The 23928-nt window shown below is 52.9% G+C and overlaps 2 protein-coding genes across 2 annotated transcripts in view; both read left to right on the top strand.

Moving 5' to 3' along the window:
• Positions 1-5792, top strand: part of SLC27A1 (solute carrier family 27 member 1) — a 28574-nt gene extending 22782 nt beyond the window's left edge. The window contains exons 8-13 of the mRNA XM_044917501.1: positions 565-774; positions 2060-2186; positions 2274-2411; positions 2489-2653; positions 3043-3189; positions 4357-5792. Coding sequence (XP_044773436.1) covers positions 565-774; positions 2060-2186; positions 2274-2411; positions 2489-2653; positions 3043-3189; positions 4357-4514 — 945 coding nt within the window. The 3' untranslated portion in view covers positions 4515-5792. The remainder of the gene's footprint in view (positions 1-564; positions 775-2059; positions 2187-2273; positions 2412-2488; positions 2654-3042; positions 3190-4356) is intronic.
• Positions 5793-14062: 8270 nt separating this feature from the next.
• On the top strand, positions 14063-21485 carry PGLS (6-phosphogluconolactonase). Its single transcript, XM_021683129.1, has 5 exons — positions 14063-14379; positions 17680-17787; positions 18229-18330; positions 18620-18760; positions 21124-21485. The coding sequence occupies exons 1-5, from the start codon at positions 14092-14094 to the stop codon at positions 21259-21261; spliced, it is 777 nt and encodes a 258-aa protein (XP_021538804.1). The 5' UTR covers positions 14063-14091; the 3' UTR covers positions 21262-21485.
• The last annotated feature ends 2443 nt before the right edge of the window (positions 21486-23928 follow it).

Here is a 23928-nt window from a genome sequence, read left to right as displayed (position 1 = left end):
ATCAGCTTTGGTCCAGTTACTTACTGTTGGTGGCCCTCAGTAAAATTGGGGGTGGTGGTGGTAATCATTTGGAAGTCAACCCAGAGATGAGGACTGGTAGGCCCCTGGGGTATTTGGGAAATGACCCTCCAGGAGTGGAGCCTTGAGACCGGGAGGGAAGGAGCCCTGCAGGGAGGCGCCAAGGAGCAAGGGACCCGGTGGGCAACTGGGGCTCCGAGAGGCAGCGCAGAGCATGCACCCCAAGCTAGGGGTCTGGGGAACAGCGTCGGACAGCGGCTCTGGGCTGAGGGCTGCCCTGTGGGGTGTCAGCGGTGCGCCCCACCTTCCTGCACTGCCTGTGGGTTCCTGGAAACAGCGTGGGGAATGGAAGGGTGGCGGAGGGGCATGGGGGACGCTGAATGCATCCTTCTGCCTCCGCCCCCCGAAGTGAGGATTCAGCAAGGGGTACGCCTAAACGGCCTTGCGGGGGGCGGTTGTTGCATGGCCCTTAAGACCGATGTGTTCTTAGCGCCCCGGTTGGAGGGAAGACTCCCCTCGGGCCCACCCCTCGCTCCCCGCCCCCAGGTGGTCCAGTACATCGGGGAGATCTGCCGCTACCTGCTGAAGCAGCCGGTGCGCGAGGCCGAGGGGCGGCACCGCGTGCGCCTGGCCGTGGGCAACGGGCTGCGGCCGGCCATCTGGGAGGAGTTCACTGAGCGCTTCGGCGTGCGCCAGGTCGGCGAGTTCTACGGAGCCACCGAATGCAACTGCAGTATTGCCAACATGGACGGCAAGGTGGGCGGCCGAGGGGTGGCGCGGGCAGGTTGTAGGGTTTGGGGATCGTGGCCACCTCGGCCTCCCTGGCCCCCGCGTTCTCGTAGAACAGCCTGACCTGCTGGGAGACGCCGGCCAGGTGCACAGGGCGGGGGAAGGGGGAGCTCCCAGGACTGCCAGGGCACACACAGTCCTGGGTCTGTACCTCCAGAGTTCAAGTCCTCGGCGAGGCGGTGTACCTTGGGCCAGGGCCTCAGCCTTTCTGAGCCTCAGGTCCCACCTGTGGGGGTGGCAGGGGAGAGCAGGGCTCTGGGGTTGGGGTGCCCATCCCCTCCTACCGGGTAAGTCACTCAGACTCCTTGGGCTTTGGTTTCCTCATCCGTAAATGGGGATGATAGCTCATTGGGGCCATGAGCTCAGCACAACACCCCCAGGTAGCAGGCTCTCTGCAGATGCATTTATGATTAGCAATCACTGTCTCCATTCTGCCTGAGCAGAACCCTCTCTTATCAAGCCTTACCAAGCCAAGCATAGATCAGGAGAATGATTATAAAGCAAGCGCCTGGGGGCAGGGATTGCTTTGTGTCTGTCTCGGTGTTGGGGACCCAATACCTGAGAACCAGGCCCTGCCCACCCCCCCAGCCCCCATGCATATCTGTTGAATAGACAGCCCCAGAAGATACCTGGCTGTGCTAACAGAAATTGCTGTTCTGGGTGCCTGGGTGGCTCAGATGGTTGAGCATCTGCTTTCGGCTTGGGTCATGGTCCCGGAGTCCTGGGATCGAGTCCCGCATTGGGCTCCCCGCTCAGCGGGGAGCCTGCATCTCCCTCTGCCTCTCTCTCTCTGTCTCTTACGAATAAATAAATAAAATCTTAAAAAAAAAAAAAAGAAAGAAAGAAATTGCTGTTCTAACAAACATACCCAACAGCATAGAGATGGGCATTTCTACTCATCGGACTGAGCCAGGCAAGGTGACTTGCAGCGGGCAGCGGGCTCCAGGGTCATTCTAGGCATGTACTTCCTGCCAGTATAGAGGGTTTTATGGACCAGGAGATGGTGACCAGTCAGTAGGTTTCCTCACATGATTGTGGAGGAGGCTGGGAAGGTGGGAGGAGGGGGCCTGAGTCCTGAGAAGGAGGCACTGCCCTTAAGACCCCCCTTTTCAGATCACCCAAGGTCACAGAGTTCAGGCAATGCAGGGGTTGCCTGAACTAATCCAGGCCCTGGGGCAGGAGAGGCAAGGTGTCAGTTGGGAGGATGCCGTGCCCCCTGGGGCTCCTCACCAACTCGCTCGCTCTATCCCAGGTCGGCTCCTGTGGCTTTAACAGCCGTATCTTACCCCATGTGTACCCCATCCGGCTGGTGAAGGTCAATGAGGACACCATGGAACTACTGCGGGATGCCCAGGGCCTCTGTATCCCATGTCAGGCCGGTGAGCCAGGCCCTGCCCAGTCCCCTGGGGAACTGGGGCCCCCACCCCCACCCACCCAGCGCAGCCTGAGGGTAGCCTCCTCCCCAGGGGAGCCCGGCCTCCTTGTGGGCCAGATCAACCAGCAGGACCCGCTGCGTCGCTTCGATGGCTACATCAGTGAGAGTGCCACCAGCAAGAAGATTGCCCACAGTGTCTTCCGCAAGGGCGACAGTGCCTACCTCTCAGGTGCGAAGACCCTGGGGGGGCTGGCTGTGGGGATGGTGGGCCACCATCTCACCTCTCCTCCTCCTCCCCTCTGCCAGGTGATGTGCTGGTGATGGATGAGCTGGGCTACATGTACTTCCGGGACCGCAGCGGGGACACCTTCCGCTGGCGTGGGGAGAATGTCTCCACTACAGAGGTGGAGAGCGTGCTGAGCCGCCTGCTGGGCCAGACAGATGTGGCTGTGTACGGGGTGGCTGTGCCAGGCAAGCTGGGGTTGTGGGGCTGGTCCTAGGGTATGGCAGCCCCAGAGGAGCCAAACCTGCACAAGCTTGGAGGCCGGGGTGCCCTTGGGCAGTGCTCAACCTGGGTAACTGCACCCAGCAGCCTGGGTGGGAGCACTGGATCTGGAGTCACCCCTCATGAATGATAATCAACCTCAGTTTCCTTATCCAGAAAATGGGATCATGAAAGCGACTGTCTCAGGGTTGCAGGGAGTGCCGCGGGAGCTCAATAACATGGTGACTGCTTCAACAAATGTTATCTCAGATGGAAGGGACTGGAGATCAGAGGCCAGGGGCCTCTGTTTGAGGGTGTATCCAGCCCTGCAGTGAGACGAAAGGTGGGGTGTTCTCAGCAAAACCTCTGTCTTTAGGAGTGGAGGGCAAAGCAGGCATGGCGGCCATTGCAGACCCCCACGGCCAGCTGAGCCCCAATGCGCTGTACCAGGAGCTGCAGAAGGTCCTGGCGCCCTATGCCCGGCCCATCTTCCTACGCCTCCTGCCCCAGGTGGACACCACAGGTGCGGCCTCCCGCCTGTCTGTCTGTCTGTCCATCTGTCTGTTGGTTCAGCAACCATTTGCTTATTTGTCCCGGTTTAGGCCCCCCTGCCAAGTCTGATTGCAATGGTTCATGGTCAGTGGGCACTGTGGGTGCCCGTAGGGCCCTTCTCTTATTTTATTTGCACTATTATTTATTCCCATTTGTCGATCCCAGCCCCACTAGGCATTCTGCGGTATCTGGTGCCTTTCTTCCATTGCCCGCATTTTTCTGATGACTAGGAAATTTGAGCAACTCATCTCATACCTGTGAGGTTTCCACTCCTGTAAATCACCTGTTTGTATTTTTTGCCCATCTTTGTATAGCCTTGCTCTCTTTTTCTTTTCAATTGACGAGAGTTTCTCTAATATTCCAGATGTTAATTCCTTAGCACTTTCGGACATCAGGAGTCTTCTCTTTGGGAGTCTGTTAACCTTGTTAATGGGGCCTTTGTTGAAAAGAAGCCCTTCATTTTGATACAAACTTACCTTTTTTTTTTTTAATCTTACAGTTTGTGCTTTTGAAGTTTTATTTAAAACGAGAAACCTTCCCAACTCTAACGCACACAGGTCTCCTGCCTCGGTTTTTTCCTACTCACCCTGCCCCTTAGCCTTATCTTTCATGGAACATTTCCACTGCAGGGAGTGCAAACTGTTTCTTAAAGGACCAGTTAGTAAATATTCTGTTTTTCGGGCCATGTAGTCTCTGTCCCAACAACGTACCTCTCCCTCTGTTGTGCAAAAGCTGCCCTAGAGGGTGTGTAAATGAGTGGGTGTTGCTTTGTGCCAATAAAAACTATTTACAAAACAGATGATGGGCTGAGTTTGGCTTTCAGCTACAGGTTGCTGACCCCTGACCTACTGTGTGGCAGACTCAGCCCTGCCTTGGTCTTGTGGGGAGTAGACACGTGCCCAGGCAGGGAATACACAGTGTATGGGGCTGTGATGGGGTAGTGGTCAGGGAGGCCTCCCTGGAGGAGGGGGCATGAAGTCAGGATCTGAAGGACAAGGGAGAATCAGGCAGCAAAATGGGGAAGAATGTTTCCAGCTGAGGGGACGGCCTATGCAGAAGCCTGGAGGTGTAGGACAGGATGTGAGTTTGAGGTTCCCAGAACGCTCTCTGCTGAGTACCCCCATCCCCACCCCCACAGGCACTTTCAAGATCCAGAAGACTCGACTGCAGCACGAGGGCTTCGACCCACGCCAGACCTCAGACCGGCTCTTCTTCCTGGACCTGAAGCAGGGCCACTACCTGCCCCTGGACCAGGGTGTCTACACCCGCATCTGCTCGGGTGTCTTTGCCCTCTGACGCTCCTCCTCCGCCCACTAGAGACTTCTAGGCAGGCCCTGCTGGTGAGGCAGGCCCTGCCGGCGAGGGGGGCTTGAGCCAGACAACCCTGCCTGGGGAGGAGCTGGCCCAGATGCACCAGGTGGGACCATCCTGGTGCTAAGCAACTGGACCCCAGCAGGAGCCCATGGCTCTGCCACCTTCACTCTCCTCTTTCCCCCTCTGGGCTCTCTTCTGCCTGAATTCCTGCTCCTGTGTTTGTGTGTGTGTGTGTGTGTGTGTGTGTGTTTTCTCCCTGCTTCTCCGCCTCCCCTCTGTTCCATCTGCTCTCGCCTCTTCCCTCTTCCTCCTCCTCTGCTCTCTCCTGGGATCTGTAGGCGCGCAGGGCCCAGTTGCCCTCGGGGCCTCTGTGGGTCGTCCCTGCTGGGTCATGGACCCAGAGTGGAGCCTCCTGGCCTCCCTCTCAGCTGTGCCTTAAGGAGCCTCAGTCCGGGCCTCCCTAGGCTGCCGGGCTCCAGCACATCCTCGCCCTGTATGAGCTCCAGGCAGAGCCTCCATCCTCCCTCCTGAGGGGAGGAACCACGGGTGGTCTGCCCTGCCCACCGGGATGTAGGGGGGCATTGTCAAGGGACCTCCAGGCCAGCCAGAGGTCTCCCAGGCTGGGCCAGTTGCCATTTGCACTCAACCATCTTTGGTGGGTCTCCCACACCCTGTCTGCACTTCCTGATGCCCAGAAGCTTCCAGAATTGACTGTTACCACTTGACATTGCCCCTGCCCAGATGTCTCCTTTTAGGCGCCTCCATGGAGCTCCTGCTAGAGGGGCCTTGAAGACTGCATCGGGTGGCTGTTCGGCTCACCATTCAGACGCTCACCCTGGCAGAGACCTCCCGGGTGTCCCCATGTGGCATGGCTGCTGGAGGGACCCATAGGAGTGGCAGCTGTGGTGTCAGGAGAAGTATCCTGCCTGGGGGTGGTGTCAGAGATGGACTTTTGGGCCTTGGGGGTTCCAGCCCATTGAATAACCCTGCTGGCCTGTTGGTGACAGTTCAGACCCAGCGTTGGTGGTGACATCCTGGACGACACAGCCGGGATGGCTCGGACATCCCCATCAGCCTCGTTGGTGGTTCATCCTAGACTCCTGTGGTTGGGACTATCCACCCAGACCGTCCGTCCTACCTTCCTGCTGCAGCGGCATCCAGCCCCACGAACGCTGGGGCCAGCGCTGTTGCACGTGGGCCTTTCCAAGCACCAAGGTTTTGTTTCCTAGTTGAATTTCAGAAATAAACCTGCAGAGTGTCCAGGGCCTGAATCCCGGTTATTTACTGCCCGTCCCCATGTGGCGCAGAACCCTGTCTGAGTTTCAGACGGCAGGACGTTTTGCTGGGGAACTCATGTTCCCCAGACACCAGCAAGACACACGGCCTTTTCTTGCTGCCCCCCAGGTGGCCTTAAGCCCAGCTGCAAGGCCTCTGGGGTCTGGGGACAGGCTGCATGCCAGTTAGCGGGTTAGCATCCTCGCTGCCTCCCGGCAGCCTCTGGGGCCTCACAAAGTCCTGCCCCAGCTTCAGTTCCGATCTGCCTGTGGGCTCTGGCAGGTGCCCCAGTGTGGCCATAGCTCTGGGTGAGAGCTGCAAACGTGGCTATTGGAGCTGGCATTCTAATCCAGGACCCCCAGCTCCGGAGTCTAGACACTTAATCGCAACTTCCGCTGTTCCACCTGCAGTATTATAATGTCTGTCTTGTCTTGTCTCCACTTCAGGGGACAGAGGAGGAAAAATTTGTGATGACTGAGCATTTGCTGGGAGGGGGCAGCCCTGGGGATGGATGGGGGGTGGGGGATGGACAAGGCCCTGGTTGGCTCAAGGATGGATGAACCATTCATTGATGGCTGAGGCTGGTCCTTGGATGCCCAGTTCACAAGGAGAGGGAGGGAGGAGAAGGATCCGCTGCCGTTGGGGATGGAGTGTCCCGCTGTGCTGATAAAGCAAGTGTATTCTGTATCACATCCCATCAGACCTCACAACCACCATGGTCCCCACTGTACAGATAAGAAAACTGAGGCATGAGGAGGGGAATGAAGTCAATGCCAGCAGCTCCTGGTGAGAAAGCGGGCCAGCAGGACCTTTCTTGTTCCAAAGCCTGTGACTCGCAGCAGGGTAAGAAGCTCCCTCTGAGCTAGCAGGAAAATAATACTGGTGACTCTCAGCAGCAGGCTCTGTGTTTGTCTTTTTAATTAATGACAGACTTTATGTATTAGAGCAATTTCAGGTTTATAAAAAAACAAGTGGAAAGTACAGACTTCCCATATACTCTCTACCCCACACTGCTGTTTCCCTTACTATTTACGTCTTGCGTTACACTGCATTTGTAATGACTGATGAGTCTATGCCCGCGCGCTATTATTACCTGCAGTCTACAGTTTCCATTAGCATTCACTCTGTGTTGTACATTCCGTGGGTTTTGACCTGCGTCCACTGTGATGGTATCATAGTTTCTCCGCCCTAAGAATCCCCTGTGCTCCATCTCTTCATCCCTCCTATCCCAACCCCTGGCAACCATGGATCTTTTATGGTCTCCACAGTTTTGCATTTTCCAGGTCATGCACTTGGAATCCTATGACGTACAGCCTTTTCAAACCAGCTTCTTTCACTTAGCAAGATGCCTTTAGGATCCATCCCTTTGGCTGGCTTGAGAGCTTTGTATTTTTTTTTAAGATTTTATTTATTTATTTATTTGTTTATTTAAAGATTTTATTTATTTATTTGAGAGAGAGAGAATGAGAGAGAGCGAGCACATGAGGGGAGAGGGTCAGGGGGAGAAGCAGATTCCCTGCCGAGCAGGGAGCCCGATACGGGACTCGATCCAGGGACTCCGGGATCATGACCTGAGCCGAAGGCAGTCGCCCAACCAACTGAGCCACCCAGGTGCCCCTATTTATTTATTTTAAAGAGAGAGAGAGAGTCAGCATAAGCAGGAGGGGCAGAGGGAGAGGGAGAGAGAGAATCTCAAGCAGATTTCCACGCTGAACGTGGAGCCCGACACAGGGCTTGATCCCCAAACCCTGAGATCATAACCTGAGCCGAAACCAAGAGTTGGATGCTTAACCAATTGCACCACCCAGGCGCCCCAAGAGCTGTTTTTTGTTTTTGTTTTTTTAGAATGAGAAGTTCTGTGACTTGCCCCCAGGGACAGTTGTTAGGTCAGGAGGAAAGCCAGGATCAGAAGGCCCTCCTTTATGGAGGGGCCCTGGAAGGATGTGTGTGGAGGGGATGTTTGCCCCTGTGAAGAGAAACTTGCTCCAGCCTGGCATCAGCACCTGGGCCACGAGCAGCAGGGCTTGAGCGGTGTGTGAGGGACAAGGAAGGAGAAGCATGCCAGAGAGGGCATGGGGAGGACGGAGTTGAGGACACGAGAACCTTCCAAGGAGAGGTGGCTGCAGGTTGGGACCTTGCCTCCAAACTTCCAAGGGTCTCCGTCACTCTGGGGAAGAGTCCAGGCTCCCTGGCTGGCACTCCCATCCTGAAGGCTCTTCTCCTTCCACCGTGATTGGTCATTGCCAGCCTGTGTCTGGCTTCCGTGCCTTTGCTCCTGCTGTCCCTTGTCCCTGAACCGTTGTTCCCACGCCGCATGCCTGGCCAACTCCGACTGATCTGTTTTGTTTTGTTTTTTTAAGATTTTATTTATTAGAGAGAGAATGAGAGACAGAGAGCATGAGAGGGAGGAGGGTCAGAGGGAGAAGCAGACTCCCCGCCGAGCAGGGAGCCCGATGCGGGACTCGATCCCGGGACTCCAGGATCACGACCTGAGCCGAAGGCAGTCTCTTATCCAACTGAGCCACCCAGGCGCCCCTGATCTGTTTTTAATTGAGGTGTCATTCACATGCCATAAAATCCACCCTTGTAAATTGTACAGTTTGGTGGCATTTAGTGTTTGCAAAGTTGGGCAACCGTCACCTCTGTCTGGTTCCACAACATTTTCATTCCCCCCAAAGGAAATTTCCTACCCATTAGAAGTCTCTCCCCCAGCCCCTGGCAGCCACAACTGGCTTTCTGTCTCTTTGGATTTGTCTGTTCTGGACATTTCATGTCAATGAAATCATACAACATGTGGTCTTTGGTGTCTGGCTTTTTTCACTCACCATCGTGTTTTTAAGATTCTTCCAGGTTCATTCCTTTTTATGGCCAAATAATATTCCACTGTATGGATGGACCATGTTTTGTTGACCATTCATCCGTTGATGGACATTAAGTATTTACACTGGCTATTGTGAGTAACGCTGCTGTGAACATTCATATACACGTCTTTGTGTGAACGTGTGTTTTTAATTCTTTCGGGTATAAACTAAGGCGTGGAACCACCAGGTCATATGGTAACTGTTTAATATTTTGAGGAACTGCCAGACTGTTGTTCAAAGCAACCGCACCATTTTATAGTCCCACCAGCAACAGTGTATCAGAGTTTCAATTTCCCACATCCTTGCCAGCACTCTTTTTGGGAAATATATCTATCTCAGACAAGACATGGCCAACACATGGACCTGGGTTTTCTCCCCAACCGGCTTCTCTGTCTCAGTTAGTTTAAGCTCCATGTGCATCCAATTAAGTAAGCTAGAAACTCGGGACTTAGTCCTGGTTCCTCTTTTTCTCATGCTCCATGGCCCATCCCTTAGAAAGGACCAGGAGCCCTGCCTCCAAGACAGACCCTGAACCCACTGAACCCAGCCAGCACTAGATTTCTCTAGTTAGTGCCACTAAACATGGCTCCTAGGGGCCTCCCTGCTTCCATTCCATCCCTCACAATCCCTTCACCTAGTAGCCAAAGTGATTTTTTTTAAAAAACAGACCCCAGGTCTCTCCCCTACTCAAAGCCCTCCAGAGGTTCCCCTAAGATCAGTCTTTCCAGTCTCATCTTTCCCATCTGGCCTGGGTGGTCAGTCTCCAGTCACACATGCCTGCCTTCTGCTAGTTCCCACCTTGGGGCTTTAGCCTCATTGTGCCTCTGCTGGAGATGCTCTTCCTTCAGATACACAACCAAGTCCTTTCTGCCATTCAGGCTTCCATGTAAATGTCTTCTCGTTCACTTCCCAATCTCTACAGCCCCCAGTCACCTTCTCTCCCATAGTATCTCCATTATTGTGCCTTTTTTTTTTTTCCTTGTGTTTATGTGGCTTACCTGTTAGTTGTCTGACTTCTCCAGGGGGGTGTGAGCTAGGAGAGGGCAGGCTCATTCAGATGAAGGACCGCATTGAAGGACAGATGGAGGACAGCCCTGAAGGACAGGAGGAGCTTGGTAAATGGTTTTCTGAATGAATGAATGAAGAAACCATTATGCTCCCCAAGCCTTGGTTTCTCCAGGTGTGAAATGGGAGCATCTGAGCGAAGGCTCAGGTGTATTGTGATGGTGAGTGAGGACGTGTGGAGCCCTGGTGAGCAGGACAGCTTCTTATAGGTGCAAAGCATCAGCATCGTGAGAACCAGGACATCAGAGCAAAAGCCTCTGGTCCCGACTTCGGCTGAAGCAAAGCGTGCTAAATAATAAAGCTCGCCTGAACAACACTTTGTGGATCAGCCTGCATAATAATGCTTCCCCCCCCCCATGTCTGTGCTGTATCCTCTGCATTTGTCCCTCCAGAGCTACCCTCCACCCTTCGCACCCAGATCTGCTTCCTCAGAAGCTGTCACAATGGGCTGCCTCAGTTGGCTCCCTTGCCCTTCTGGTACAATGGATTCAACCCTTGGGTGACAACAACAGATCACAGGAGGAAAGTGGTCACAGTATTTATTCTCCAAGAGCCCTTGGTCTGATCGTGGTTATGTTCTTCTACTGAAGGCCATGGCTCTTGTCTGCCACCCACTCCTCCAGCAACCACCCTTCTCTAGGTCCCCATAACTTCTCCCTCTTCCTGTCCCATTTACTGAATGATGGAAACATCTTCTAGCTGATGCTCTCGCTCTAGGCTGTTCACCATCCTTTAACCTGACCACACCTTTGTCTACAGCACCTTCATTCACTTCCCCCAACTGTGGTGCTTAAGGGGCCCCATGCTCCCCACCAGGTTCTTACCAACACAGCGTCCACATGATCATACCTTCTAGAGTAAGTATGCCTGCTTGTGATGGTGACATTTATGCTTTTCTTTCTTGCCTTCCTTTTCCAATCTGATATCCCAACCTTCTGCTCTCTGCTCCAAGACTACCCTTTAACCACAGAGGACCAAAATCGCCTAAAAGCTTGAAAGATAAAATGTGTTCAGCATCTTGGAAATGAGTGAATGCAGTTATCTCTCCCTTACCCCAGGCTGGATTCAGCCCTTTCTTTTTACTCTCCAGCTACTGCATGCAGGCAGTCAAGATTATTTCCAGCAAATGGAGTTAGAGCAGCCAATCTAATGAGTAGTGTTGAGATTTGGCCTATGCTCTATATTACTTAGGTGTCTAGCATATAAAAGCAGTTCTTTCCTCCAAGTTTGTCTTGAACCTGAGCTTCTTTCGTAATTTTTCAGGATTAAAGGGGTGGGGCCATATTACAGAAGCAATTAGATAACTTTGAAATATGAGAGGGTGTGTGTGTGCGCGCGTGTATTTACGACTTTTTAAAAAAGATTTATTTATTTATTTATTTTAGAGAGAGAGGGCGAATCGGGGGAGGGTCAGGGGGAGAGAATCTCAAGCCGACTCCCTGCTGAGCACAGAGCCCTTTTGGGGCTCGATCTCATGACCTATGAAGTCATGACCTGAGCCAAAACCAAGAGTGGAATGCTTAACCAACTGAGCCACCCAGGTGCCCCTATCTGTCCTTTTGTGTCATAGTCATCTTAGTGGGTCTGTGAAGTGGTATCTCATAGTTTGATTTGCATTTCCCTGGCGGCTAATGGACAGGACATCTTTGCATGTGGTCATTGGCCATTTCTGTATCTTCTTTGGAGAAATGTCTATTCGGAACCCTTGCCCATTTTTAAACTGGGTTTTTAAAAAGTTGAGTTTTAAGAGTTCTTAATATATTCAGTACACTAGACCCTCATCAGATATATGATTTGCAAATTTCTCCCATTCTGTGGGCTGTCTTTTCACTTTCTTGCTGGTGTCGTTTGAAACACAAGTTTTTCATTTTGATGAGGTCCAGTTCATCTACTTGGTTTTTACTGTTTGTGCTTTGGTGTCCTTGTCTAACCCAAGGTTAGGAAGATTTATGCCTTTGTTTTCTTCTTCTAAGAGTTTTTAGTTTCAACTCTTACATTTAAGTCTTTGATCCATTTTAATTTTTGTTTTAAGATTTTAAGTAATCTCCACATCCAACATGGGGTTCGAACTCACAACCCCGAGATCAAGAGTCACATGCCATGAGCCAGCCAGGCACGCCAATCCATTTTTTGTATATGGTGTGAGGTGGGGATCTGTATTAGTTTTCCAGTGCTGATGTAACAAATTACCACAGACTTATTGGCTTAAAATAACACCAATTTATTATCTTACAGTCTGAAGGTCAGAAGTCAGAAATGGATCTCACTTGACTAAAATCAAGGCACTGTCACAGCTGTATTCCCTTTAGAGGTTGAGAGAACCCATTTCCTTTGCCTTTTCCAGTTTTTAGATGCCACCCACATTCTTTGGCTCATTGCCCCTTCTTCCATTTTCTAAGCCAACAACAGTGGATGAGTCTTTCTCATGCTGTCATTCCTCTGGTTCTCCCTCCTCTGTTTCCTTTTTCCATTTATAAGGACCCTGGTGATTACATGGGGCCCATCCAGGTAATCTATTTTAAGGACAACTGATTAGCAACCTAATTCCATCTGCAACTTTTATTTCCTCTTGCCAAGGAACCCAACATATTCACAGGTTCTGAGGATTATGGTGTAGACACCTTTGGTGATTGGGGTGGGGGGGTGGTGTCTACTGTTCTACCACTACAGGGTCTAACTTCATTCTTTTGCATGTGACTATCTTGTTCCATTTGTTGAAAAGAGCATTCTTTTCCCATTGAATGATCCCAGCACCTTTGTTAAAGATTCATTGACCACCCTGGGGTGCCTGGGTGCTCAGGTCATGATCTCAGGATTGTGAGATTGAGCCCCACGTTGGGCTCTGCGCTCAGCATGGGGTCTGCTTCAGATTCTTTCCTTTTTCCTCCCCTTCTGCCCCTCCCTCTGCTCATGTGCAGCACTCTCTCTCTCTCTCAAATAAATAAATCTTAAAAAAAAAAAAAAGATTGACCACAGATGTATGGGTTTATATTTGCATTCTCTGTTCTAATCCATTGATATGTCTCTCCTTATGCCAATACCACACTGTCTGGATTACTGCAGCTTTGTAGTAAGTTTGAAATCAGGAAGTGTGAGTATTCCAACTCTGTTCTTTTTCAAAATTGTTTTGGCTACTTGGGGCCTCCTCTAATTCCATATTGAATTTTAGGATCAGCTTGTCAATTTCTACAAAAAAGGAAATCTGAATTTTGATAGCAATTGCATTGAATCTGTAGACTCATTTGGGGAGTATGGGGAGTACTTCTATCTTAACAATATTAAATCTTCCAATCCAAAAACGTAAGATGTCTTCCCATTTATTTGGATCATCTCTTTTTTTTTCTCAGCAAAGTTTTGTAGTTTTCAGTGCACAAGGTTTGCAATTCTTTTATTAAATTCATTACTAAGTACCTTATTCTTGATGCTATTGTAAATGGACTGTTTCCTTAATTTGTTACTGATTTTAAAGATGTACTACCTATGCATGTCTCCTTGCATTTACTACAGGCTACTGATTTATACCCCCAGCCCCATCTGCTCCAGGAGGGACACCGGTGACCCCGACCTTGGTGCCTCCCTTCACACAGAATCTTGGAATCCTGTGCCATGGAGGCAATGCCAAGCTGAGCCTGAATTATACCCCCCAGCTCTCCAGGCCCAGCAGGCCTTCTCTCCTTTCCAGCTTCTCTGCCCATGCTATTCCCTGGAACACCCTTTCTCATCAGCCAAGACCCATTTGCCCCATTCTAGGAGCTTCTCCAGGCAACAGCAAATGTGGAGGCCTCTCTGGAACCTCAGAGAGACACAAGAGATCCCCAGAGAGCATTTGCAGAAGCAATTCAACAAGTATGTTTTCAGGCCCAACTCTGCGCCAGGCTTGATTCAGGGGGCTTTCCAGGCATCAGTGAACAAAACAAACCCTGTCCTCACGTGGCTTATATTTTAACTAAAGAGGGAAACAACAAAGAGCAACAAGATAAATGTTATAAGGTTCGGGAACTTCAAAGTCCACCAAGAGGTGCCTTCCTCCAGGAAATCTCCCATCTCCTCCCTCCATCCCACCCCGCAATCCCCTCTTGGGGACCCCAGCTCTAGGGTCCTCTCTTCGGCCCCGCCCTGACACCACTAGGCTGAGAGCAATCGCACGGGTTCCGCCAGCTCAAGCCCAGGACAGCGTGCAAAGAATCAATGAGCCCCTTCGGACCGAAGGCCCGGCCCTGCCGCGACTTCACTCGTGGGACTGCGCATGCGCCAGAGGCGGCCGCCCGAAGCTACTGACAGCCGTGTGGCAGGGCCGGCCTTCGCGCAGGCGCACTGGTGGCTGCTCGGAGCGCTTCCGCCTCCCCGCCGCCGTCGCCATGGCCGCGCCGGCCTCGGACCTCATCTCGGTCTTCTCGAGCCCGCAGGAGCTGGGCGCGTCGCTAGCGCAACTGGTGGCGCAGCGGGCGGCGTGCTGCCTGGCGGGGGCTCGCGCCCGCTTCGCGCTCGGCCTGTCGGGCGGCAGCCTCGTCTCGATGCTGGCCCGTGAGCTGCCCGCCGCCGCCGCCCCCGCCGGCCCCGCCAGCCTCGCGCGCTGGACCGTGGGCTTCTGCGACGAGCGCCTCGTGCCCTTCGAGCACGCCGAGAGCACGTACGGTCTCTACCGGGTGAGAGCTACGGGGGCCGCCGGGGGTCACGCCGAGAGGGCCGCGCCCACCGCCTGCACCCGACTACGGGGGCCGCCGGGGGTCATTTCAAGAAGGCCGCGCCCACCTCCTGAACCCCGCCACGGGGGTCGCATAGGGTCACACTCTGCCCTCTGCCACTGCCTGGGAACGGTCTGCTGGGTGCGCTGAACTCCCACCTCCACTGCCACCCGAGTGGGCCGGTAGGGGCCTTGAAGTCTCTTTATGCTTTATCCAGTGGCCAGGTAGAGGGAACAGCCTGGGCGAGGGCGTGGAGGTGAAACAGAGTGGCCCATTCCAGGGACCTAGGGAAGTTCAGGCGCCCCAGCCTGGTGGCTTGCAAGGCAGAGTTAGGGAAGGGCCAGGCAGGAGGTATCTGGCGTGGAGCCTGGGTCTCAGTTTTCTCGTCTCCAACCTGGACGCCTTCGTGATGATCTACACGCAGCTTTGGGCTCTGATCACCTCCCAGGCTGGTTATCTTTGGCTTGTGGCCTCAGGTCCTATAGAATCAGGGAAACTGAGGCTTGGAGGAGGCGTGGTCTGCCCTGGGGTCCTCCGGCTGCATCTGAGCCAACTCCTCCTGCCCTGGACGGGGAAGACACGCCCAGGGAGGTGTGGAAGGGGCGGGCTTAGCCAGAAGCTTCAGGTTGCTCAGGTTCTGGGTGTGTTGCCTTCTCTTTGCATAGAAGCTTGAGCTGAAGATTTCCTGGTTTGTTGTTTGTTTTGTCATAAGAAGGAAGGTCTACTGATTACCAAGCATTTTATCCACATCATCTCATGTAATTTCACAATAACCTATGAGGTCGGGGCCGTTATTTCCTCCATTTCATAGATGGAGAAACTGGGGCCAGAAGAGGAGAGCTTGTGTGCCAGGGTCTCCTGATGACCAGCAGGGGAGCCAGGGTTTGAACCGGACCCCCCAGACAGCACCTGGGGCACATCTCAGGGGCAGGGGCCTCCCTTTGTGTCTTCCTCAATAGCTTCATTAAAAACTGGGCTCGCATTTCTTTCTTTTTACCTCGCATGAATTGGAAGAATTTTTTTTTTTTTAAGAACTCTTTTTTTACTTAGGCAAACTGTACTTACTCAAGTAACAAAATTCTAACAAAACAGTAAAAAAAAAAAAAGTTAAAAAAAATGTTGCGGGGATGTTCGTTGTGTGTCCCTGTATCCAGCGCTGGGGACATGGGGGTGCTGGGCAGTTCCCTCATGGGGCTCATAGGGGCATCGGACACCAACACACAGGGAAATAAATCAGGGAAATCCACTCAGAGCATTCACAGAATGCAGTATGGACAAAAGATAATAGTGTGAGAGAGAAAGTGCCCTGGGAAGATCCTTCAGGATGGTGAGGGGCAGGGGTGCTTTGAGAGATGATGTTTGAGCTGAGGCCTGCAGGTGTGAGGACCTGGCCAGGGGCAGAGCCAGGGCAGAGGGTATGGCAAAGGCAAACGCGATGCCATGGGAATAGATGTGGGGCAAAGATTTGCTGCTTCTGCCAGTTCCCCTGTGAGGGGAGTCAAGTGACTCCCCTGGTGCTGCCCTAACAAAGGACCACAAATTGGGTGGCTTAAAACAACAAGAACTTATTTTCTTAGTTCTGGAGGCCAGAGCCTGAAATCCAGGTGTTGGCAAGGCCACACTCCCTCTGTAGGCTCAAGGGGGGGATCCTTGGCCTCTTCCAGCCTCTGGGGGCTCCTGGTGGTCCTTGGCCTCCAATCTCTGTATCTGCCTCTTCATGGCCTTCTCTGATTCTCTCTGTGTCCTCTCCTCATAAGGGTACCAGTCACTGGATTCAGGGCCCACACTACTCTACTATGAAGTCAACTAATGATATCTGCAAAGACACCCTTTCAGATAAGGTCTCATTCTGAGGTTCTTGGTGGACATGAATTTGGGGGGCCACAAGTCAACCCAGTATAGGAACACAGGGTTGCTTCTATCCTCAAGACGGATCCGGTGCACCTTGGGGCTCTCAGCGGGAGTGTTCTCCTGCTCACCCTGTGTGCTCTATGCATCTTCTGCTGCGCAGGCCAGGGCTTCATCTGGGCTGGGAGGATTAGCTGGGGCTACCTCCTTCCTGGCAATGGTTCCTCAATGCCCGAGGGATGTTAAGAGAGAATCAACCAGCAGTTCCATTTCTAGGAAACTGCCTGATTGACACTCCAGCCCCTGGCTCTCTGGCAGGAGGCCAGGTGGAGGAGGAGGTCATGGCTCTGAGCCTTTAGGGGAAGGGCAGCTAAGGAGAGGATCATGCGACAGAAACAGGGCACTGAGATTCCCCACTGGCTTTGCTCAATGTAATCCCTGAGAGTGTGTATCGATGGGAACCTTGGACAAAGCAGGAGGTCTTTCCAACAACAGATCTGACCCTGTCCCTCCTTGGCTCACACACCCTCCTTGACTCCCCATTACCCTCCATACAGAGCTCTTACTCCTCGGGCCAGTGTTCAGGGCAGGCAGCCCTATGTGGTCTGGTGTGTTTACTCCATGTCCCTGTCCCATGCCCCTTCTAATACAGTATTTTTTGCGGCTTCCTCCTTTTCCTCCGTGGCTCAGCTTGGCATTGCCTCCATGGCACAGGATTCCAAGATCCTGTGTGAAGGGAGGCACCAAGGTCGGGGTCACCGGTGTCCCTCCTGGAGCAGATCAAAGGCTCATCTGGGGCGATGAGGGAAAGGGCTAGAGCCCTCCACCTTGCAGGAGGCCTGACTCCAGGTGCTTCCACAGAAATTAAATCCACCTTTCCGAGGCCAGGGTGTGTGCTGTATGCTGGGCAGGAATACCCCATAGTGGCAGCCGGAAGAGAAGTCAGTGCTTACCACCTTCATATGTGGTGCCTCCACGCAGCCGTATGGGGGAGGCGCAGGCTCGGGTGTGGATGCTCAGAGGAGGTGCTCTGAAGGATGCATAGGAGTTTCCCAGGCAAGGGCAGTGGCTTATGTGTGGGTTGGGGTGGCAAGGTCAGCAGAGCCTCGTGGAGGGCAGAGAGGGGCTGGGTTTTATCCTGAGGTGCAGGGGACCCTGGGGGCTTTGAAACAGGGCTATGGTTATAGCCACACAGGTGCCGGCTAGGGCCAGGAGGCCCCCAATCAGGCTGGACTTGAAAGACTCCCGGTGGAATGCCACTGGGATCCCGACTCACAGAGGAGGTGGGTGTAAGGACGGTCCTGTCCTGGAGGCATCCTCGCCTGGAGAATCCAGGCGGTCACCCATGCAAACCTCGTGCCTCTGGGAGCCGTGTATTGCTGTCGGGTGACTTTGTCCCTCCGTCTGCTGCAGACCCACTTGCTCTCCAGGCTGCCCATTCCTGACAGCCAGGTGATCACCATTAACCCCCAGCTGCCTGTGGAGGAGGCAGCCGAGGACTATGCCAAGAAGCTGAGACAGGTGAGTCCCCCAGGGTGGCCCCAGGGAGGCCTCATCCACACGGCGGTGAGGGAGCAGCCCTGCGGGTGGCGCTGCATGATTGTCACCAGCAAAAACTCCCCCCACGGGTGGTTGGCAAATCCCGCCCCACCCTGGACAGATGCCATTGAGGATCCCCCTTCTGAGAGGCCACAGCCCCGCCTTTGGGTCCCTTAGGGTGGCCCAGCTTCTGACCCTCTGGGAGTGGGTCTTGGTTCTCACATCTTGGGGACATTGTGTCCCCAGACTCTTGGCCAGTCAGACGGGTGAAACGTGGAACCTCATAGAGTCCCTTTCATGCAGGTGAGGCTGAGCGTTGCTCCCTGTGTTACAACCACTTGGGATTCTTTTTCTGACCACTGTCTCTTTGTGCCTTTCGAGTACCCCCCACAACGTTGCAGGACTGTCTTTTCCCCCACCCAGGCCTTCCAAGGGGACTCCATTCCAGTTTTTGACCTGCTAATTCTCGGGGTGGGTCCTGATGGCCACACCTGCTCGCTCTTCCCAGACCACCCCCTCCTGCAGGTGAGTGCACCACATGGGCCTCTGCTGACTGGGGCTTCCAGAGGGAGGGCCACTTTTGGGGGGGCCAGGAGGTACCCACAGCGGGGTTTGAGTCAGCCTCTGCCAGTTGGCTGGGCTTAACCCTTTTGAGCCTCAGTTCACCTATCTTAAAATGAGGGTTTAAATCAAGTACCACAGGACCGGTAGGAGGGCATGGAATGATGGATGGACCATGCCAGGTGTGTGTGAATGCTCGAGAAGCTGAAGGGACCTTGTCCTTCTGTCTCCATCCTGGGCTTCCCTCCCCCAGGAGCGGGAGAAGATCGTAGCCCCCATCAGTGACTCCCCAAAGCCACCACCACAGCGCGTGACCCTCACACTTCCTGTGCTGAATGCGGCCCGAACCGTCATCTTCGTGGCAACTGGAGAAGGCAAGGCAGCTGTCCTGAAGGTAATGGCCGAGGGCCCTATTCCCAAGAAGATCAAAGGCATGTGGGCCCAGGGATGGAATATGACCCCAGATATTACTGTGCTGGAAGCACCAGGTCCCAAGGTACTTGAGTAATTCTTGGGCTGAAGGGGAGATGGAAACTATAACTATAGGCTAGTTAGGAATAAACAATTACAAAATCAAATTGATGAGATGAGGCCAAAGCTGCACTCAAGGGTAAATTTATAGCTTTGAAAAGGCAGTTTTAAAAAGTATTAAATAGGGGCGCGTGGCTGGCTCAGTTGGTAGAGCATGTGACTCTTGATCTCAGAGGTGTAAGTTCAAAGCCCCACATTGGATGTAGAGGTTACTTAAAAATAAATTCTTTTAAAAAAATTATTAAATAAAAAAATAGTTAAAATAAATAAATTGAGCACCTTAGACTTAAGAAAAAGAACAATACCATAAATCTAGAAAAAGTCAGTGGAAGGAATACATGACATTAAAATCAGAAATTAATGAGTTGGTTAAGGGGCACTTGGGTGACTCAGGGTTACGTGTCTGACTCTTGGTTTGGCTGGGGTGGTGATCTCGTGGTTGTAAGATTGAGCCCCATGTCTGTCTGTGCGCTCAGTGCAGAGTCTGCTTTGGATTCTCTTTCCCTCTCCCTCTGCTTCTCCCCCCCCCCCCCCCCCCCAGCTCGTGCTCTCTCTCTCTCTAAAATAAAAAAAAAAATACAATCTTAAAAAAAAAATTAATTGAATTGGTTAATATTCTTAAAAGCTTAATGGTAATAGGTCCCAAAGATAGACCCCTGGCAAAATTAATCAGGGAGGAAAATTATATAGTAGGAATAAGTAAAAAAGGAGGAATAAGAAAAAAAAGAGACAGTTAGACATAGTATTTTAGGAAACTATAGAATAAATAAGATATTAAAAGTAAACTAAATTGGGGCGCCTGGGTGGCTCAGTCCGTTAAGCGTCTGCCTTCGGCTCAGGTCATGATCCCAGGGTCCTGGGATCGAGCCCCGCATCGGGCTCCCTCCTCCGCGGAAGCCTGCTTCCCCCTCTCCCACTCCCCCTACTTGTGTTCCCTCTCTTGCTGTGTCTCTCTCTGTCAAATAAATAAATAAAATCTTTAAAAAAATAAAAAAATATATAAAAAATAAAAGTAAACTAAATAATAAAAAAGGTATTTTTTTTTTTTTTTTTTTTAAGATTTTTTTATTTATTTATTTATCTGAGAGAGAGAATGGGAGACAGAGAGCATGAGAGGGGGAGGGTCAGAGGGAGAAGCAGACTCCCCGCCGAGCAGGGAGCCCGACGCGGGGCTCGATCCCGGGACTCCAGGATCATGACCTGAGCCGAAGGCAGTCGCTCAACCAACTGAGCCACCCAGGCGCCCCTAAAAAAGGTATTTTAATTGCCATCGTTGAAAAAGACCAACTATGGAAGAAACTGGCAATATTTTTAGAAAATTAACAAATAATAATTCGTCCTCCCAAACTGTTGAGTCCAGATGTCCTCACGGGGTGGCTTGGTGTTGGGGTTAAGGGTACAGACTGTAAAGAATCCAGCAGACCAGCGTGCCTGCCGGTGATGCCCAGCATGGCCTTGGGCAGCCACTTCAGTCCCCCCGCAAGCCTCAACTTTCCCATCTGCATGGTGGGTTGGGAGGGCTCCTCCCTGTGGACCTCCTGAGGGTCAGTCCAGGCAGTTTTAGCTCAGAGTACACTCATGTGAGGCCACCCAAGCCTCAGCTTCCCCAACTGTAAAATGGGGGTGGGAATAGAGGTGACCTCACAGGGCTGTAAATGACAGAGTGCATGGGGCAGGCCCAGCTATCAGATAGCGGTATTTATGATTCCCGCCGATCGTGAGGTCACATCAAAGGATCAGCACGCCACAGCCCGCGGGACCAAATCCTACCAGCTAAGAAGGATTTGAAAGCGGATGGGGGGAAAAAAAAAAAAGCAAAAGCAGAATATTCTCTGACCTGTGAAAATTCTACGAAAATTCGGATTGCAGTGTCCGTAAATACAGCTTCACAGGAACAGGCTGTGCCCATTTGTCGATGTGGCATTCGCTGCTGCTTTTGCTGTGTAACAGCAGGGCTGAACGGTTGTGACAGAGACAAGGTGTGATCTGCAGAGCGCAGGAGTGACTCCGGTCTGTGCGGGGCGGGTGTGCTGACGCCCCTGTTCGGCAGCGGTCACGGACGATAGAGAAGGAAGGGACCTGCTGATTGTTTGAAGCTAAGACAGCTGGAAGGGCAACATCACGCCTTGAGAGGAGGACAGTCTTGTCCGTGGGGGGACCCGGGAGCTCTGAGGGGTGCTGGGGCTGCTGGTGGGGCCTCACGCTCCTGCCCTTTCTTCTACGCAGCGCATTTTAGAGGACAAGGAGGAGAACCCGCTCCCCGCTGCCCTGGTCCAGCCCCACACTGGGAAACTTTGCTGGTTCCTGGACGAGGCAGCGGCCGGACTCCTGACTGTGCCCTTTGAGAAGCATTCCACGTTGTAGCTGGCCCTAGGGACACCGTGGCGGGGACCGCAAATGACCCTCGTGGGCCGGGAGCTTCCTGGGCTGGGGCGCGCTGCCACCACCGCTCCAGGCTTCATTTTCAAAAAGCTGCATGGTGCCACGGGAAGGCCGCAGGGTCTGGCCGCCAGCCCCGTGCCCCCGGGGTGCTCAGCCCACCGGCCATGGCTCTGCGTGACCAGATATTAAAGGGAACATTTGCTTGAAGTCTCCACTGTCTCGTGGTCCTTGGTGGGCGGCGGAAGCGGGGATGCCCAGGCTGAGCGTGTGACCTGAAGCCCTTGGCCCAGCGAGGGGGAGGGCAGGGATGCGGCGCCCTGGATGAGTTTCCCGGGGCTGCCGGAGCAAAGGGCCACAAAATTTATGGTTGCCCAGTTCGGGAGGTCAGAAGTCTGAAATCAAAGTGTCCACAGGGTTGGATCCTCCTGGAGGCTCTGAGGGAGAATCTGTCCCGTGCCTCTCTTCGGGTGTTTGGTGGCTGCCAGCACCCCTCGGCCGTCCTTGGCTTGTAGACACGTCGCTCCAATCGCTGCCGCTCTTGTCACGTGTCCCTCTCCCCTGGGTCTCTCTGTGTGTGTCCTCTCCCGTTCTAGTGAGGACACCTACCAGTGGACATCGGACAGCCCTAAATCCGGGATGAACTCTTCTCAAGATCCTTAAGAATTACAGCTGCAAATAAGGTCACAATCGTAGGTTCCAGGGGACATATCCTCCGTGTGTGTGTGTTCGTGAAAAAACGTAACAGAATTTACCGTCTGAACCACTTCTAAGCGTCCAGTTTAGCGGCGTTAAGTACGTTCTCCCTGTTGTGCAGCCGCCACTGCCGTCCATCCCCAGAACTCCTGGAAACCTGAAACTCTACACCCATTAAACAGCTCCCCATTCTCCCTTTCCCCAGCCCCCGGCACCCACAATTCCACTGTCTCTCTGCATCTGACTACTCCTATACGTGGCACCTCCTATATGTGGCGTCATACAATGTCTGTCCGTCCGTGGCCGGCGTCTTTCACTCAGCGTAACGTCCTCCAGGTTCATCCGTGTTGGAACCTGGGTCAGAATCTCCTTCCTCTTGAGGGCTGAAGAATATTCCAGTGTATGCACATGCCCCTGTTTTTCCCTCCATCCGTCAGCAGACACTTGGGTGCCTCCCACACTTCGCTTATTGTGATAGAGCTGCTGGGAACAGAGACGGGCAGATATCTCGAGACCCTGCTTTCGGTTCTTTCGGGGATATTCCTAGAAGTGGAATGGCTGATGCATATGGTGATTCTACGTTTACGTTTTGAGGAACCCCCATACTGTTTTCCACAGCGGCTGCACCATCGCAGCAGGGCACAAGGGTTCCAATTTCTTCCCATCCTCACCAACACGTGTTTTGGTTCTCTTGATAGTAGCCCGTGGACATATCCTTTTGGGGAACACCATTCAGCCCACTACACACGTAACTGAGCTCTCCCTGCACACACAGGGCCAGTGGCAGCCTCTGTGTCCCGCTCTGCTGCAGGCCTTCTCAGAGCCTTGAATATGCCAAGAAGCCCCAGTCAGTGATGTGCTGGCGCTGTAGCGTTTTCCTGGGGTGTGACTGCATGGCCCACCTGTCAGCCTCGTGGGGGAGGCCATGCTTGAGCTTTGCCAAGTTTGGAGGCTGGGGGCATCCTGCAGAGGCACCTGATCAGGCTGTGGGGGTTGAAACCCCGAAGCCAAAACCACAGAAAGTGAAGTTTCCTTCAACATCTTGTCTGGGTCTGTCGCTCAGATGTGAGAGTGAGGAAGTGGGACAGGGCCAGGGTGGAAACATGAAGAAAAGCAGAGAAAGCACCCCAGCCACAGGCTTAGGCAACAGCAGGTGGCCATGACCCTAGTGTTTCAGGAGGGGGGTGCCAAGAAGCAGAGGGAAGTGATGAGACAGACATGGGGACCCCATGTGGGGGGCCTCTGGGACGTGTTACCTCTCCAACCCTCTCCCTGTAGCCGCAGATCTCCCTGCTCCAGACCTGCTTGTGTCTGCCCCTCACTAACCTCCCTACCTTGTGCTGTACTGGAACCTGTCAAACACATTCCCACCTCAGGGCCTTTGTGTGTGCTGTGCCCACGACCCAGTATTCTTTTTTTCTCCAGCTTTTTGCACAGCGTCGCCCTCACTTGCTTTGGGTCGCGGTGCAACATCACCTCCCCAATCCCACTCCACCCCTGGTACTTTCTACCTCTTCCTGTTCTATTTTTCTTTCTTAACTCTATCATTATCTGAGAGTTTTGTTGGTGTGCCAACTGATGGTCCATGGGAGCTGGACCACGGTCAGTTTTGCCCACTTCTGCATCCCTGGCACATAGTTCAAGGATGACACTCAGGCTGGCAAGGAGTGATGTTTGTTGAGAGGAGAAATGAATCCTGGGGCATGGGTGAGGATTACAGTCAGATGTTCCTGGTGGCTTAAACAAAATGGAGGGTTAGCTCTTTTTCTGGAGGGAGAACACCCAGGGTTGGTGGAGCAATGTCATGAGAATGGGGAGCTGTTTAATGGGTGTAGAGTTTCAGATTTCCAAGAGTTCTGGGGATGACGGACCCCCAGTTCCTACATCATAGTTGTGCCATTGTCATTTTGTGGTTTTACCTCATGGTCCAAGGTGGACTGCACATGCTCCAGCCAT

This window comes from Neomonachus schauinslandi, chromosome 1 (assembly GCF_002201575.2).
Source record: "Neomonachus schauinslandi chromosome 1, ASM220157v2, whole genome shotgun sequence".
NCBI lineage: Eukaryota > Metazoa > Chordata > Mammalia > Carnivora > Phocidae > Neomonachus > Neomonachus schauinslandi.
This window is presented reverse-complemented; position numbering and strand designations above follow the sequence as displayed.

Bases quoted from the DNA above. Each gene is read 5' to 3' on its own strand.
- PGLS (XM_021683129.1), top strand. From the start codon at position 14,092: ATGGCCGCGCCGGCCTCGGACCTCATCTCGGTCTTCTCGAGCCCGCAG. The intron at 17,788-18,228 runs GTGAGTCCCCCA...TCCCCCACCCAG, and splicing joins ATGCCAAGAAGCTGAGACAG to GCCTTCCAAGGGGACTCCAT. The intron at 18,761-21,123 runs GTAATGGCCGAG...TCTTCTACGCAG, and splicing joins GCAAGGCAGCTGTCCTGAAG to CGCATTTTAGAGGACAAGGA.